General features: G+C 33.2%; 1 protein-coding gene across 4 annotated transcripts; it reads right to left on the minus strand.

Moving 5' to 3' along the window:
* Positions 1 to 908: 908 nt before the first annotated feature.
* Positions 909 to 16873, minus strand: LOC144438454 (mannose-1-phosphate guanylyltransferase catalytic subunit beta-like). Of its 4 annotated transcripts, none has more exons than XM_078127500.1 (11): positions 16745 to 16785; positions 16176 to 16269; positions 12002 to 12143; positions 11805 to 11885; positions 10653 to 10701; positions 8073 to 8215; positions 6663 to 6818; positions 5947 to 6025; positions 5341 to 5468; positions 4818 to 5000; positions 909 to 4265 (listed from the first exon to the last, which is right to left on the minus strand). In XM_078127500.1, the coding sequence occupies exons 3-11, from the start codon at positions 12128 to 12130 to the stop codon at positions 4134 to 4136; spliced, it is 1080 nt and encodes a 359-aa protein (XP_077983626.1). In that variant the 5' UTR covers positions 12131 to 12143; positions 16176 to 16269; positions 16745 to 16785; the 3' UTR covers positions 909 to 4133. The 4 variants fall into 4 exon arrangements, with proteins under 4 accessions (XP_077983626.1, XP_077983618.1, XP_077983634.1 ...); XM_078127492.1 differs by lacking the exon at positions 16745 to 16785 and having other exon boundaries at positions 909 to 3417; positions 4126 to 4265; positions 16176 to 16296; XM_078127508.1 differs by lacking the exon at positions 16176 to 16269 and having other exon boundaries at positions 16745 to 16873.
* Positions 16874 to 18014: the final 1141 nt, after the last annotated feature.

Consider the following 18014-nt stretch of genomic DNA (forward strand, 5'->3'; position numbering starts at 1 on the left):
GTTTGCAAGACTTGTTTTAATGTATTTCATTAGGCTTTAATGAGTAACATCATTCAGCTTTTTATAAAATGATTAAAATAAATGAAACCTGAAGAATGTCAACTTTTCATCTTTTCCATCTCTTGGTCAAATCCGATGCATGGGTGTATTATATATGTGTGTGTGCATACGTGCGCGTGTGCGTATATGCATGTGTGTGTGCGTGTGTGTAATCATCAATACATGAACTTTGGCTCATGCCCCTAGACATGTAGAACCACAGGGGCTTGAAATTAAATTGGCCACTTGTTTACAAATAGTTGTTTTTTTGTTTATTGTTTACTTTTGTTCTTTACAAAAAAAAATTTTTGTTCACTTTTTTTTGGCTCTTTAAAAATATCTTTTCCCTACAAGGTGCCATGTAATAAAATGATTATTTGAAAATCTGGTGTTTTTGTCGACTCAATTGCAACTTCTTTTGTTGGTTTTAATAAACACCAGATTTTCAAATCATAACTTTATTACGTGGCACCTTGTAGGAAAAAGATATTTTTAAAGAGCCAAAAAAAAGTAAACATAAAAAAAAAAAAAAATTTTGAAAAGAAAGAAAATAAATAAACAGAAGCAACTATTTGTAAATAAATATGGACAATTTCAAACCCCTGTGATATAAGTACAAAATACACTTATAGCATCACTCCAGCACATATACACTAGTCTTGGCTTGTTTGAAACATAACAGATATCATGTCATCATACATAGCAATAAAAGGGTATAAACACAGAATAATAAGACATACCCAGGTCTTAACAGGAGTTGTACACAAAGGTAAATTAATTCACAATGTACTACTAGATAATTTAAATCAAATTAAACTTTATATTCCAATATCTTGCCAGTGTTGTACATTTTATAGTACATATACAAATAAAATTTCCCCAAAACTTTTGAATACAAGAAAATAAATCACAATTTTTCTAACATAAAGCAATGAGATATAAAGAAGATGACAAATTTACCAAAATTGACAGAAATACCATTTCACATTTAAGCTTGAAATTGCAATCACCATTCACATAATTTTTATATTTACCTTCTAATTTGAAGGAAAAAAAAATTCTGAATAATTCCATCCCCCAATTTTCAGAATTCTCAATGATAATTTTTTTTTAAAATCAACATAGCAGCACCTTCAGATTCCTGTACAAAGGAAAATGTATACATATCTCGAAGTATAGAAAACTTGTCTTCAATTTTATGTACATAATTATTATCTGGTAGTCTGTAAATTCTATTATTATTTAAAGGCAATTAGTAGGAAAGGTAAGAATTCGAATGAAGTACATTTCCATAGATTCATTTTACATTCTTAGAGTACTAGAAAAGCTAGCCTACCTGTAGACTTGAGAATGGCTATAACACTACGCTATTCCGCTATCCTAACTGACATTTTGCTCAGGAAACGGAGTGAAAATTCAAAACATCAGTTAGGATAGCGGAATAATGTAGTGATAGCTATTCTCAAGTCTACAGGTTGGGAATAGAAAACTGAATATAAACTATATAGTTTCATTATCTAAAAAAACTGGGTAGGAAACCCTTGAGGAAACAACTTATTGGTTCAGACACAATTTACCTTGTACTTGCATTTTCTGACATAGAACAAGTGATACAAAAATGTAGTCTGAACGGTCCAGTCAGTGGTTTCACTTTAATAAGTAACAACTCACTACCCCACTGCATATTATGTAAGAGGAAACAATGCTTGGAACTTAAAGGCTAAACAAGTTGGTAAATATCTGCTTGGTATGTTCTCCAGGCTTTACCAGTGTTCACCTCCCTATTATCATATTCGTATGTTGTAATGACTCTGTTAGGTCATGGATGTATTTAGGGAGTCTCTCCCCTAATATATCCATGATTTTACTAAATAGCCCATAACCATGGCAATGATTCTAAAAGTGACACAGTCTGTAACTTGGGTTTTCATTTCAGCTATAAAAGTACAAGTGTAATGCATATGCTGATAAAATACATAATAACTAAACTGTGCCTAGGAGCAGAGCAATTGAAACTGTGACATAATATCATTCTCGCAAAACCAGATATGTTATTTCATTCAAGACACTGCCACTCTTGGACGGTGCCGTAAAGAGAGGCTGTGGTTTACGACGATGTAACATATAGGGATTTGAAAACACACAAAATGACAAAATAACCATGACTTTGGTGTCTTTTCAAATTCATTGATTGTGGAAAAAGTTATCAAAACCATTCTATATGTCCAGATTCTTGGTGGGAGCTCTACCAGTTTGTAAACATACCTTGATATATCTTAGTATTTGAAAAAAAGGATCAGTATAAATGTATTAAATTACAGCGTTGGAGAATAAATGTGCTTGCACTCTGGGTTTATACTTAGTAATGAAAATTTCTACCGACACAAAACATTTTGTGGAAGCAAATCCCAAATTTTCTCAAGGTGTTTTTGTTTTTTTTATTCTGTGAGTAAAAATTTTCATTGCTATTAAATTACACTTTTGTTCCAAACACAAACTTGAAAATTGTACCTGAAATTTTCTGCTGCACACTTCAGTCTTTGTCAACAGATTGACCCATTATTCAGAGCATGTGAGTTTAAAGTGGTCTTATGGATGACAAGTGGGTATTTATTTGTTATTTTTTATTCATAAAACAATTCTACTATGTTGTCCTACTTGAAAAAGGAATGTGAAACAACATATACCAAGTCTGTGTTTGTAACTCAATACATTGCTAACAATTGAAAAAAAAAATGTGTGTAAAATGTTTGTTATTGTACAGTGTATATACAATGACAAACGTTCAGACACTTTCTTGCTTTTTGCAATTTATTGAGTTACAAAAAAAGGACTTGATATATATTATTTCACATTCCATTTTCAAGAAGGAAAACATAGTAAAGTTGTTTTATGAATAATGAATAAAAAATAAAAAATAAAAAATAAATTCCCCATTTGTCATCCATATGGCCACTCTTATGCAATAAATTGGATTACCAACACAGATGAATTTATAAGTATATTTCAGTAATAAACACAGGCAAACCCTTCAAGTCAGACTGTGTCCGTTTAAAACATAGCAAAGTCACTGATAATAAAGCACTCTACTTTCTGTAATAAAGAATACAAATTCTAGCTGTCCCTGAAAAGTGAAATTCATTAAGTATGATGTTGAAAAGAAACCCAGCACACAATTTATATTTTCTTTCCTTTGGAAATCAATTTAAATTATCAATAAAATAAAATAAAATAAACTAAACCCAAATTGTGCATCATGACAATAAATCAAATAAAATATTCCACTCTTGAAGAATGATTTGAGTGAAAGAGAATGGATTTCAGAGTATATCTTATTCAGTCAGCATAAAATTGACCCTTTATGAGAACACAGTGTCCCTGTAAGAAAAGCAGAACAGGGTGTATTTTACAATACAGTAAGTACAATACACATAGACTTGTCTCCTCAATAAAGTCCTAGTTCATTTACTCCTTTTATCCACTTTCACCATAATTATATATCTACCTGGAAAGGTACAAGTTATCAAGTTCATTAGAAATCGTAGCCTAGAGACTATGTACTAGGCTATCTGACTCGACACACTGGCTGGCAAATGACATTGTCAGTTGTCTGGGCTCTAGAATTCCTGTTGACCTACTTTGTGAGAAACCCTTATCAAATTAACTTCTAAGGTTGTTATACTAATGGGGTATTTTTATGCCATCACCTTATTCCCACAGACACAGGGAATCTGATTTCATTCACTACTTATATTTGTAACTGTGAAGATCTATTTTGAGATTACCTATTACATTTAATATGTCATCATACATTGTAGTTAGTTAGTTAGTTAGTTAGTTAGTAATTAATAACATTAGATACGCTCGTCATGGAAGTACTATGATTCATACACAAGTTCTCTTCTTTGATTGGGAAGCAGACAAATCAATTGTCCTTCAGTGTCTAACTGGATCTGACAGAATGATCCATATCAGTAATTAATATTTGAATTATACTGGAAACAATTTCACTCAGATAGCATTTAAGTTGTTTTATCTGAAAGAACACTTCATATTAATCAAGATGGCCGACAAAGTTTTAGTTACCATGGTTACTACATGATGATTTGTGGTTCTGCTACTGAATCGCCAATAGATTTGTGAGGTAAGATACGTCCGCCATTGACATACACTTCATCTTTCACTATCACATCTTCACCAAGTACTGAGACGTTTTCCATTCTGACCTGCCCAATACAAATTAAAATGGTTTTCTATATAAAAGATTCCAATGAAATACTGGGTCTAACTTACATGGTAAATTCAGGCCTCAATTCTATGATAGATGATACATGAACTTATCAATTTCCCAATGTTACGGTTTCATTTTAAAATCTAAAATGTTATAAATGATACATCTCATTATTTACCAGTATTAGTTTCTTCAACGTATTGATTCTGATACATCTGTGTATATACTTAACCACTGTCCAATGGTTGCAACACTCCAAGACATATAAAAGGTGATATATATGTGCACTTATGGCCACTATCCAATGGTACATCTCTATTCCAAGAGTGTATTTACCAACTGTCCAATGGCACTCCTTCATTTAAAAAGTCTTATCCACTGTCCAATATTACACTACGTTTAAGAGTTATAGATCTGTGTACTTACCCACTGTCCAATGGTACACTTTGCTTAAGAGTTATAGATGGTACATCTGTGTACTTACCCACTGTCCAATGGTACACTTTGTTTAAGAGTTATAGAAGCAATGGTACATCTGTGTACTTACCCACTGTCCAATGCTACACTTCCATCCAATGATAGACGACTCAATCCACGAATGTGATTTACATGTAGTGCCTTTCAACACTGTACTACGTTTTATACACACACCATCTTCTATGACTACATCTGGACCTACTGTCACATTGGGACCTATCCGACACTTGTGTCCAATTTTTGCACTAGGATCCTATCAAAGAAGGGAGCAAAAATATTGAAATTATCTTGTATACATGTATAGTAAGATGCATTATACTAGGTGATAGGCTTATATGCAAGGAGGGAACATAATATGAAAAAAAGACATTTAATTTGGGATACAAAACATACATCAGTTATGAGCAGACAAAATGTGGTAATCAAAAAAATAACCAATTTGTGACAGAAAATAAAAAAATCAAATTAGTCTATATCATACTGGACTTACTTTAAACTCTCTCCCTACATTATACATACCAATAATTTACCCTGCTGGACTGAAAAATAGTAAATGATTGAAGTGTCAATATGAAATGAAATGTTATAATTACCACTAGGACATTTCCTACAATGCCATCTCCCTTGGCTAGTTTGTCTGGTGCTGTGTTTCTGAGGTGGGTAAGATAAAGGCACATTCCAGTCAGGAAATCTTTAGGCTGACCAACATCCATCCAATAACCTAGAAGTATTATAATATTACAGGACTAATTAAAGAATTTAATGGGCAATGAAAGATTGTTGAGACAGCTCTAGACATGAGGGTCATATGCTATTAAACACACTGGTACAGGGAGATGTTTCATTCTGCTTTCATAACTTTTGATGCATACAATATTTACATGTAACAGACTATCGACATTTGCACTGAAATAAAGTAATTTTATCTCACTGCAAACAGGTATCCAAATCACTTTTACTTATTGGTATTAAAGTCGCACCATATAATCAATGCACGTTTAGTGAGATATGACATAACAATTCACATTGTACTTTGTGTGTCTTGATGTTTAGTTATGTATGACATAACTAAAGGAAGGAAGACCGATGAAAAAATTCATCATACTGCCAAAGTGATTGCTAAAACTAACCTATTGTTTTGATTCATAGTAGACCCTCATACAAAGAATGTTCATGGCAAACACTTAAATTGTACCCACCTTTCAATTCAAATGCAAATAACTCTCCATCTTTTGCCATAGCAGGGAATATTTCTTTTTCTATAGATGTTGGTTTCAGCTGTAAGCAAAATTTAAGTCAGAGTTATTTGACTTAAATTGTCATAACTAATTATGACATAGAAAATATTGACAAATTTAATTACATACAAAGAACTTAACTGGCCTGGAATTTGTGTTCTCATGTTCTGAAGGCTATCAAGGGAATTAAATGATTTCCCTGTAGTTATTATGGATTCCATATTAAGATCTTGATGATGACAATAAGTACCTGGTGGCGGTTTATTTGCGTTTCCAGGCCTCAGGCCAATTTGTAAAGAAGTTACACTTTGAAATTTTAAGTCAAGACTGTTAATAACATAATATACAAAAATTGAAAGTACAACATAAACATAATATATTATAAATAAAGTAAATAATTTCAAAGAAAGTGTTTATGTTTAGAGAAAATCTCTTTACCAAAGATGACAATAAGTATCTTACATATATGTGAGCACTGAAAGGATATATTAAGCTATGAGTAGTGAAATTCTATGCTTTCCAAAATCTCCAAAATTTTGACGAAAGGCAAATATAAAACAGCAAAGAACACAAAAACTGAAAAACAAACTTGAAAACCTACAGGTATGAGGACACAAACCACAGCATTTAATTATTGTAGTCTCGTTATAAATTACACAATGTACAGCTCTCCTTACCTGTATTCTATCTAGTATGGTAGGGTTGAATATATATAAACCAGCATTGATTTTATTGGATACAAATTCTTGTGGTTTTTCTACAAAACGTTCAATCCTTCCTGTGTGGTCGTATACTACAACACCATATTTGGAAGGTTCTTCTACCTTGGTTACCTGTATGTGTATAATAATAAGTTACCATCACAACTTGATATCTATGGTACACAGATATGCAGATTTTGTATTGCAGATGACTTCATTTTCAGAATGTGATTTTCACTAGACAAAATAATGATAAACATTTACTTTTATATTAATATATTGTTTTATGATTGAGATATTCTTTATAAATATCTTTTATATTATAATAATTGTATTGGTAGTTTTTTCATTTTACAATCTACACCTCACTCTCACTGAACGATAAGTTAAAAATCTTGTACAATGAATTAGTAAATAGTGAAAATCACTGAGATAGCATTTCCACCATGAATTGAAATTAAAATTTGTATAATTAGGTACATGTTATTACACTGGTAATCCACCCTTTGGTTTACTAAGAGAGACGCAAACTAAATCTATTGTTCTTCAATGTGGTAGATTACACAAGTGGGTGATAGTGGTTCCTCTGTTGTGTGATTCTAATCACCCTGTGATTAAGATAGTGTAAACATTGGAAGTCCTAAAACAGCACTGCAAGTTCAAGGAACTCTAAAATAAACTAGTTTTCAAAAGATGCCTTCCTACTGAGACTACCAATGTCCATCCAATAGTTTATCACCTGTTGTATCAACATGTTGTGACAATAGTTTTAGTTTGTGTTTATCTTAGCAAACCGAAGGTTCAACTACCAGCGTAATAACTCTTGTATTTTCTTTCCCAAAGAATGTATTATTTGCTTTCTTAATCTACCCTCTCTCTACTCTCACTGTATCAATTTTTATGTTGAGGGTGATGTACAGTATGAGCCCACATGGCTGGGAGATATTTCATATTTATCGCGTAACTATAATAAAATAAATCTACTGTTAAAACAATACTTATAGTGTAGTGCTATACACACTACAATCATCTCCACCCGTATAGTCAAATGGATTTCTCTAGCAACGCATTCTGTTCTTACCACTAACAGCATTAGTTTATGCTATTGGAAGCACTGATATAAATGTGATGATGTTATCGAATCCTCACGTCATATTACTGTCAAACTGGACATTGAGTTTGTAGTAAACTGAACAAAATAAACATTCACAACCACCTGTCAATGTGAGAAGGATTACTACTGACATGCACTGTTCACCATTTCCCCAGCAGGCAATTTAGCTAGAATTTTGGTAGAATTTGTCCATTTGACTAGACGTGGAAAGAGAGAAAGACCGTAGAATATGAAAACAACTACATGTATAGTAACTAGACTACAAAACTTACCACTATGAGGCCTTCTTTTCCATTCTTTTTGTGTGCATCAAGCATTGCTCTAAATGGAAAATCACAGCTGATATCACTGTTCAAAACAAAGAATGGTTCATTGCCTTCTTTAAGAAGTTCTCTTGCAAGGGCCAATGGTCCAGCTGATAGAAAACGTAAAGAGAAAAAAAATTAAAATAAATAAATAGAAAAAGAATAATGTGTGGTGTGAAAATATGTTCTTTTTTTTGTATATATGTGTCAGAATTGGTAACATCTGATACACATTTCTGTAAAATTATTTGACCTTTGACCTCACACAAATCCAGAATTAGTCACATCTGGTACATACATGTAGTTCTGTAGTATTATTTGACCTTTGACCTCCCACAAACACAGATGTTACTTGCTGTCAAGCCTTCGGTATAAAGTTGATTTTTAGACGAAACTGTGAAGGTGGAATGAATTATTAGGCAATTTACCCTCTCAGACTGCTTTTACTGATTTCACATTTGTTTTTTTAAATTGTGAGGAAAATGTTTAGAATTTACAAAGTGAAAACGAAACTACATGATATTATTGAATGCACGCTGAGTGTGCTGATATGAATCTGTCATATATGTGTAACAGCTTGCGATAGTTCAACAATAGATAATCAATGACACAGACTGTCCACCCACACTGTAGTGCTATACACCATGTGATAGGTGATGTGGCATAATAAGTAAGGTATAGCTGTTGGTATTTTATATGACTTTGTACAATCAATGGACAAAAACTGAATACATGTATGCGAGACTAACTGAAGTCATGTAAATACTATCATAATATTGTTTATCACAATAATGTTTTTTGTGTTTCAAAAAATAAAAAATGTATTGCAGCCATAAAAGGATCTGAGTACCAATTTTTGGATGCTGGTACAGAAGTTTATGTTTGTACATTGCACTGTGATAATACATCGTACAAAATACTGGGTTATAGTACAGGTGCACACCACTGGTACAGTACCTTGCAAAACACTGTGACAGTATACTTGTACAAAACACTATTAACAGTGTCGGTACAAAACCACTTTGACATTTGACTGTAACTGCACAAAACACAGTGACAGTACCTTTACAAAACAGTGTGCAAAATACGATGACAGTACCTGTACAAAACACTGTGACAGTACCTTTACAAAACACTGTGCAAAACACTGTGACAGTACCTGTACAAAACACTGTGACAGTACCTTTACAAAACACTGTGCAAAACACTGTGACAGTACCTGTACAAAACACTGACAGTACCTTTACAATATACTGTTCAAACTACTGACAGTACCAGAGCATAACACTGTGACAGTACCTGTTCAAAACACTGTGACAGTACCTTTACAAAACACTGTGCAAAACACTGTGACAGTACCTCTACAAAACATTGTGCCAAGACAAGTACAAACTATTGTGACAGTACCAGTGCATAAAACTGTCATAGATTGACAGTACCTGTATGGCCTAAATATTTTCCCAAAAAATAAGTTGTCAATAGAACATAATCAGAGTTACAACCATGAATGAAATCTATCTGATTGGATTAAATAAATATATTAGAATTATTACAATATGTGTGTACGCATCCGGTTTACCACCCTTCATTCAAAACTAATCCATGTAACAGATGTCCCAGTGTACCTATCAATTATTATTATTATCTGACGCTGTCAATGTCATACTTATAGCGCTATATCTGCATGGTGAATGAATTTGCTGAGTATTTCTAAATTAAAGGGACACATGCTAACTCATTTTATCTAACTATTACATATTACGTATCTATTATCACATTCATGTGATTTTGATAAAACATTAATTACTCTACAGTGATGACAAATTTATGCATGTGTATTTTGTTCTATTATTCTGATGTCAACAGCAATTTTTGGGCATGCCTCAAAATTATGTCTTTGAATCATTCATTACATTGCTGTTTTTGCTAGACATCAAACCGCTACTAGTGATGATTCAGTAAATATAGAATAACGTGGTAATTCTTCTGTCATATGACATAAAAATAACACAGATTAGTTCAGATGTGGACAATATGTCCTTTTAAACAACCTTCTGGTTTTCTAACGTTTTTTACTATGACTGGAATAATGTAGAATATAAAACTCTTGTTGGCCTTGTAAAGTTAAATGTAATATACATTGTATTTTGATACACTAACTTACATGCCTGTGTGCATAATTATAGAAACATTATTAACTAACAGAACTGCAACACTTGAATACATAAGAACCCAGCACATATGGTCTATACATGACAATTTAAGCCCCTACCATATTACAAATTCACAATTTAGAATGGGGTCAGTTGACATTTTAGAATTTTTTTTTTTTACAAACTATCAATGAATATCAAAAGTTAGATCCTAATATTTTGTGATAATGATATGGTAAATGTCCTTTTCTTTTATATAGAATGTTCTATACAATACACTTTTAACTCCATTAAATACAATTCACGACACACATATACCATATCATTCAACACTAAAGGGTATTCATAGAGAAAAGTGACACTCTAAGACTCAGAGAACTGAAATTGTACTCACCAGTTCCTAAGGGTTCTTCTTCATGTGACATTGTAATTTTTATATTTAACTGCAACAAAGAAAACAAGGAGAGGAAAGAGTAATAATTTAGTACAGAGACCAACAATGGTTTTAATGATTTTATTTTGTACGCTGCAAAGTGTTTCTATGGAACATTCTTTTTGTTTTGAATACTGTACAGTACAGTACAGTACAGTACAGTACAGTACAGTAGAGTGCAGTGCAGTGCAGTACAGTGCAGTGCAGTACAGTGCAGTGCAGTGCAGTATAGTACAGTACAGTACACTGCAGTATAGTACACTGCAGTGCAGTATAGTGCAGTACAGTACAATTACAGTACAGTACAGTACAGTGCAGTGCAGTATAGTGCAGTGCAGTACAGTGCAGTGCAGTGCAGTGCAGTACAGTACAGTTCAGTACAGTACAGTACAGTACAGTGCAGTGCAGTGCAGTGCAGTGCAGTGCAGTATAGTGCAGTGCAGTGCAGTGCAGTGCAGTACAGTACAGTACAGTGCAGTATAGTGCAGTGCAGTACAGTACAGTGCAGTAGTGCCAAAGCAAAACAAGGTAACAGAACACACCATACAATACAACACAACACAGTGCAACACAACATAGTGCAACACAGCACAACACAACACAATACAATATAATATAACACAATACAACACAACACAATACAATACAATACAATACAATACAATACAATACAATACAATACAATACAATACAATACAATACAATACAATACAATACAATACAATACAATACAATACAACACAACACAATACAACAAAACACTAGACAATGCAATACAACACTACTGTTACCCTGGAATCATGTGTTACTTCAGACACAACATTGAAAGTCTTTTTAAAACTTAAACCCCTACAGTACAAATGTACATGTATATACATATCTACAATTATGACAGGTGAAATAATGGATTCATTAATTTGATCACAACAGTCACCCATCACTTCAGTGATATTTTGTCAATATTCATTTATAGAATTCAAAATTAGAATATTGAGTATTATCATATACTGAGCTGAGTGTTTACTTAAATTACTGCCTCCACAAGAAGACAAGATAAAACAATTCACATGAATATATACACAAATCTTCTGAATCATTTCCATAGTTACAAACCTTTTGTTCCTGTGCTTTAAGTTCGTTTTCCAACATGTCTGAAAGATAGCTGACAGCAAGAATGATGTGGTTTACTCCTGCCTGAAGTACAAAACAGAAAAATGTAGTAAAAAATGACGAATGTCACAGACATTAAATTTTAAAATGTAATATTAACAGCTCACAAACAATAAAGTATATTAACTAAGTTACTTTACCTCAACTAGTGCCTCCACTTGGTGAAGTATCATTGGTTTGTTACCAAACTCCACCAATGGCTTGGGTCGATTGAGGGTCAAAGGTCGTAACCTTGTTCCATATCCACCAACAAGAATAAGAGCCTTCATTTTGAATATTTATCTGTAAATGCAAATAAAACAAAGATCAGCTCCTGACAGAGTGCAATCATTATTTATTTGTTTTTATACATACATATTAAGTACTTTACTCTACAAATATACTAGATAAATTCATGTATTTATACTATACGAATTAATGAGATTAATAGCTTGAAAACATGGAATGTGCTTGCAAGAAATTAGTAGACGCTCAGAGTAGAAATTTTCAATTCTTAAAAATGTTGGTTTTTATATAGCGCTTTCCCATCCTGTACTCAAAATGCCACTGGCACAGATCTATAGCAGCACAATGGCCCTTTACTTCCTCAACTCCCTGGAGAACATACAATCCATTGCAGCCTCAATAAGCGCATAGGATTGAAGCATTCACATTGTAACCTCTATCCTACCAGGTCCCCAATTACACAGCTGGGTTGACTGAGGCACAATCATGGTTCAAATCATGCCCGAGGACTTTAGCCACTCAGAAATGGCAGCGATGGGGCTGGAACCTGCAACCTGCAGATTCCAAGCCGGCCACTCTAACCATTCACCCATCATGACTCCACATGATATAAACATGTGGACTGGCCATAGTACACTGTGGAACAATGTTAATTATACAAATAAAGTCAATGTGCTGGTACATGTACCAGGATACTTCAGTGATCAGATGTAAACATATGGAGATTGACATACACATGAGTAGAGTTAACATACAATATTCCTAAAATAAACTATCATATATTGAAGCCTACTATGATATGGACACTATACAAAACAGAGGGTGAGGGATGGGGTGGGGGGGGGGGGTGGAGAGTTTATGCAGTACAGTTTACAAAGACAATATGGTCTACAATTATGAATGATATCAACTACAATCCTCAAATTACAACTTACGCCTAGAAAAAGTTCATATTAAGTATTGGAAAAAATCTTCATTATATTTTGCATAAACACAATTATTTGCAAATATTGAAATAGTAGAATTTTTGACAAAGTTCTTACGTGCGTATATGAAATGGTAAATAATTATAATTATGTTAAAAAGGTAAATCAGCAATTACAATTAAAAAATAATGGCATTCACATGTTGATTGACCTTCACTTTTTAAAGTTTCCAGTTTACAAAATCTAAAAAAAAAAAAAAAAGGTTTTTTTTTTTTTGTTTTTTTTTTACAAAAAAACCCTTGCCAACTTCTCTACACAGTTTGAAGTCACTATAAATGTTTTACCAGATTTGTATCATACAAAAGAAAGATTAAATAGATCATGATTGATACTGTTAACCAAACAATTGGAGTGTTGACATATTAGTACAGCTACAATAAAATTAGATATTGTTCCCAATAATTTGCTCCGTTCAGCTGAGGAAAATACAAGTGACCTAAGGGGTCTTGTAGTGACAAAACCCTTAGCTCACGAGTATTTTCTGGCTGAATGAAGAAAAATATTGGAGAATAACTTAACTATACCAGCGACAGTAATATCAAAGAAAAATTGGGGAAAGTAATAGCAATTTTGAACATTTTGGCTCATATATTGAACACAATAGAACCAGTGACATAGACACATGTTGTCCTGACAAACAGACCAGGGTATAAATTCCATATTTTTTGGTTCAACTTGGCTTGTGTGTATGGTATAATTGTATGTACTCGACTCTTTTCATCAAACATTCTACGAGAACAGGATGTGCATTCAATGAGTAAATTCAACTCAGTGTAACTGTCATATACATGTACCATGTAGAGATTAATTAATGCATTGAAAATCAAGAAGCTTAGTATTAAAACTGCCAATTGTTACCTGTAATGTGCTCAAAATAAAAACAATGTATTAAGGAATTTGTTGAAGGTGTTCACAAAAGTAAAGCATGGTAGGCCAGAATAGAAAACTTCACATTATGAATGCAATAAAGATGTCTGATTTAACCCTAATCTTTCCATGGCCATGATCTTTTACATGGACTTGATATGAAGAGGAATATGTACAAAGTAGCCAGTACTGCCTGACCATACAAGTGTGCTATAATAGTGAGAACTCCTTGCATCATTTTTATGCATATTTGTACTTATGTGCCCTTTGACCTAGCATATAATTTTGTACACCAAACTACAAATATTTGAATCAAAATTTGGGTAAACATGTTTATGGAGGTCATTTAGGGTCATAACTGATGTGTTTACTTAAACCAGGGACTACAATGGGATGACCATTGTGAATGATATGCTGAAGATAACACTGTCAACTACATGTATACAGACTGAATGCACAGGTTTGTATTTTTTTTTGGTAACTCTTTGAAGCTATTTGCCAGCAAATGAAATTTACTGATCACACAATATCTAGAACATAAAAAAGTTACTTGAGTGTCACATATCTGGTAAAATGTTCACCAAAATAATTGGTACTCTTTTCTTATACTTATATGATATGATATGATTTTATTTGGGTAAAAATTTATACAAGTACATATTAAAATACAAGGATAAAAAATCACCGACGATAACACATAAAAGTATTTTTAAAAACACTTATTTCCAATGTGGTCCTCATAGGGGTATTCAAAACGCCATGGCAACAATGATACAACAACAACAAACAAACAAACAAACAAACAAAATATAAAAAAATTTAAATGAAATACAGATGACAAAGTACAAAAAAAATTATAAAATACACAGACTACACCCTCAATTTAAAAAGGAAGGACTAAAAAGTTACAAAATATTATGTTCTTTAACCTCTAATTTGTTCCATAAAAAAGATTTGACATGGTTTTTAAAACTATTTTTTGTATGAGATTGTTTCACTGAGAGTGGGAGACTATTCCAAAGACCAATGCCTGTGTAAGCGAATGAACTCTTACCCATACCACTGACTCTTGGAACTACACATGACAGTTCACTCGCTCTTGTTCTATAACTGTGCCGATTACGGACCATTTCTATATTGCAATTTAAGTACTCAGGAGCACAATGATTTATGATGTTGAACATATGATTTGAGTTTTAATTGCTCAACCCTCAATTCTACAGGAAATGTGCCTACAAGTTTAAATTGATTATATCCAATGTGTGTTCTAGGAGCAGCACTAAGTATATGTATCTTATGATGTTATTTTGCAGAACTTGTAGTCTACCCTTCAACTTCTTTGTGAGACCACTGTACCACGATGAACAGGCATAGTCGAAATGACACTGAATCAAAGCCGAGACCATATTGGTAATGACAAGAAGAAGATGTGACATTTAGTAAGAAATTTGCTGGACATTTATTAAAAGTGATGTCTATCTGTGCCTCTTTCCAACAATTTTTCCTTTAACCCTTTCAGGACTAGAAACTTTCCCGCCAAAATTTTTGAACAAAAATTCTTGTTTCACTGTAATTTTTGGAAAAAGATCAACTTTATTTTAGACAAGAATTCAAGAAATATTACTTCCCAATGAAGTAATATTCTTAAATTTTAGAAAATGTTCTTACAATCAAGTTTCTATTTATTCCAATGTCGTCTCTAGGAATGAAAGGGTTAAAGGCCCATTTTGAATTAGGATTAAAATGTATGTGCAAAATATATTTGTTTGGTAGAGCTATAAAAAAAAGTTGACCCACAACAAAAGAATTATCAGATAATGTAATCCTTATTAAGATATAATTAAAGTGATGACCTGGTATTGAAACATTGCCCTTTAAACTTATCTCATGACATCATACTTCACTTTCTATCTGCACAAGAACAATTTGCGAGCTACATTGTGGTCTGAGCTGAGCTATTTTATCCATGATATTGAATATCATATATCATACATTGTACATATATGATATTCAATATTTCATAGTATATCTATCAGACTGAAGTACATCATTCATGTGGTCATATATGGACTTTAAACCGCAGACAAGTCTGTGTTTTACACTCACAGTTATTATCTACATATATACAGTATGTGCGAATTAGTTAGCCACACCTGTTAATTGTTCCTGGCATGTTAAACTAACAATCTGGTAAGTAGGAAGGCCCAAGCACATCAGAATACTACTAGTACTATACCTTTGAAAGATTGGCGAGACTTGCAGATCACAGTGTTTCACTCCAGCACCTATATGATATACCACCAGCTGTAGTTGCTTACGTGTAACATGCACTGTGATCCGACAAAACAGTAATATCGTAATGTACACAGTGTTGATCGTACGTCAATGAATTGAAATATAAATACAATGGCACATGCCATTTTATTATGGGGAGGCAAGCAAGCGTTTGCTTCAAGTAAACATGTTTACGCTAGCTACGGCGTTACCACTGCACTGTCCCACAAGTTACCTATATAAAGCATAGCTTTGGTAAGTGCATGGTAATTGTCCTAAATCTTTCTCAATTCCTACTACAGCTGCCAATACTGAGGCCTTGTATTACGTAATAAGTCCAAGGTGTCGGGTGGCGAGGTATCCATGAACAGTTCACACCCACTCGGTTAATATATTATTCGTATGTACACATTCGCACATAGCGATGCCGTGATTATCCAGTCGGGCAAGTTCGATGCTAGAATACTGCTATCAGCTCTAATTTATACAGTAGTGAACTGAAAATACCGAAAAACAAACGCTTTATCTTACCTGTACAGAGACACCACAACAGTACTTCCGCATGGGCCGGCTTCATACATGCGTTCGTCGGTACATGCACACCGCCGCAGACTAGACCCTGCTCAATTAACACTATATTTTAGTTTTGACGAGATTCACTTTCTTGTGGGGTGAAGATGCCACGCTATTCGATGTTCAACTCTTGTAAACCGCAATTATTTTGTTATCTTAATATGGGTAAAACAGTTCAGAAGAAATGAATATAAAGTACACTCATAGTTTAACGAAATAATTAAACTTGAATATGTGATTATTGTTATAACTTCAAGTTAATATTTTTAGTATTTTATCAGACATTGTTTGGCAGCCTTGCTGAAGTCACAAGTTCAAAGGTACTGAAATACAATGTAGATATACTCACAGTACAAATTAAGCTAACTGTTACTGCAACTTACACACTTCATTCAAAAAGTGAAAAACGTTTAAAATTCTCTCAAACAGTACAATAAGGCCTAAAAAATAATTGTTTGGTTCCAGTTACCCGACCCCACCTAGTTTTCCACTGCCGACCCTATACTTTTTTTTTTACTTTTCCGAGAAAAAAAATAAAATCGCAAGAAGTCTCGCGAGAAATAGTGGATGCAGAAAATGACATCAACTTAAAAAGACAATATAAAACTATTCTTCCAATCTGTAATGACTGTACATCTGATAGGAACAAATAAACAACACAGAGACCATTTGGCTAACCTGAACTAGACACTCACACAGAAAACAATATGTAATAAAATAAAATAAAAAATCTACCTATCCCACCTATTCTCAGAATTGTATGTAATCAGAACCACACTTTTTTTTTTTCATTAGGCCTAAGTGTATATCGTCGCAAACCACGGCCTCTTTTACGGCACCGTCCAAAACGCGGCAACAGTTTCGCAGTGTCACAGAAGAAACAACAGCCCTGGTAAATCGACGCGTCATATAGGAACTAGACTAGCGTAAATATTGGCTCTCAAGTCAACTATCATAACATAACATGCTTTATTACTTTACAACATCAAATGGAAAACATGATATAGGAAACACAAAGACAAAATATCACAATACCAGCACTCATGAATTAGCTACTGGAAAGATCATGTGTTTTGATTTACATGTCTCAGAAAGAAATTTCGCAAATGGACGTTTATCATCTGAACTATAACAATATACAGAAAATTTGTCTTTTAAATTACTTTTTAAGAAAGTGAGCACATTTCAGTGGTATAGAAGAAAATAAAACATCTTTCTCATTATCATG

Source organism: Glandiceps talaboti, chromosome 1 (genome assembly GCF_964340395.1).
Source record: "Glandiceps talaboti chromosome 1, keGlaTala1.1, whole genome shotgun sequence".
Classification (NCBI taxonomy): domain Eukaryota; kingdom Metazoa; phylum Hemichordata; class Enteropneusta; family Spengelidae; genus Glandiceps; species Glandiceps talaboti.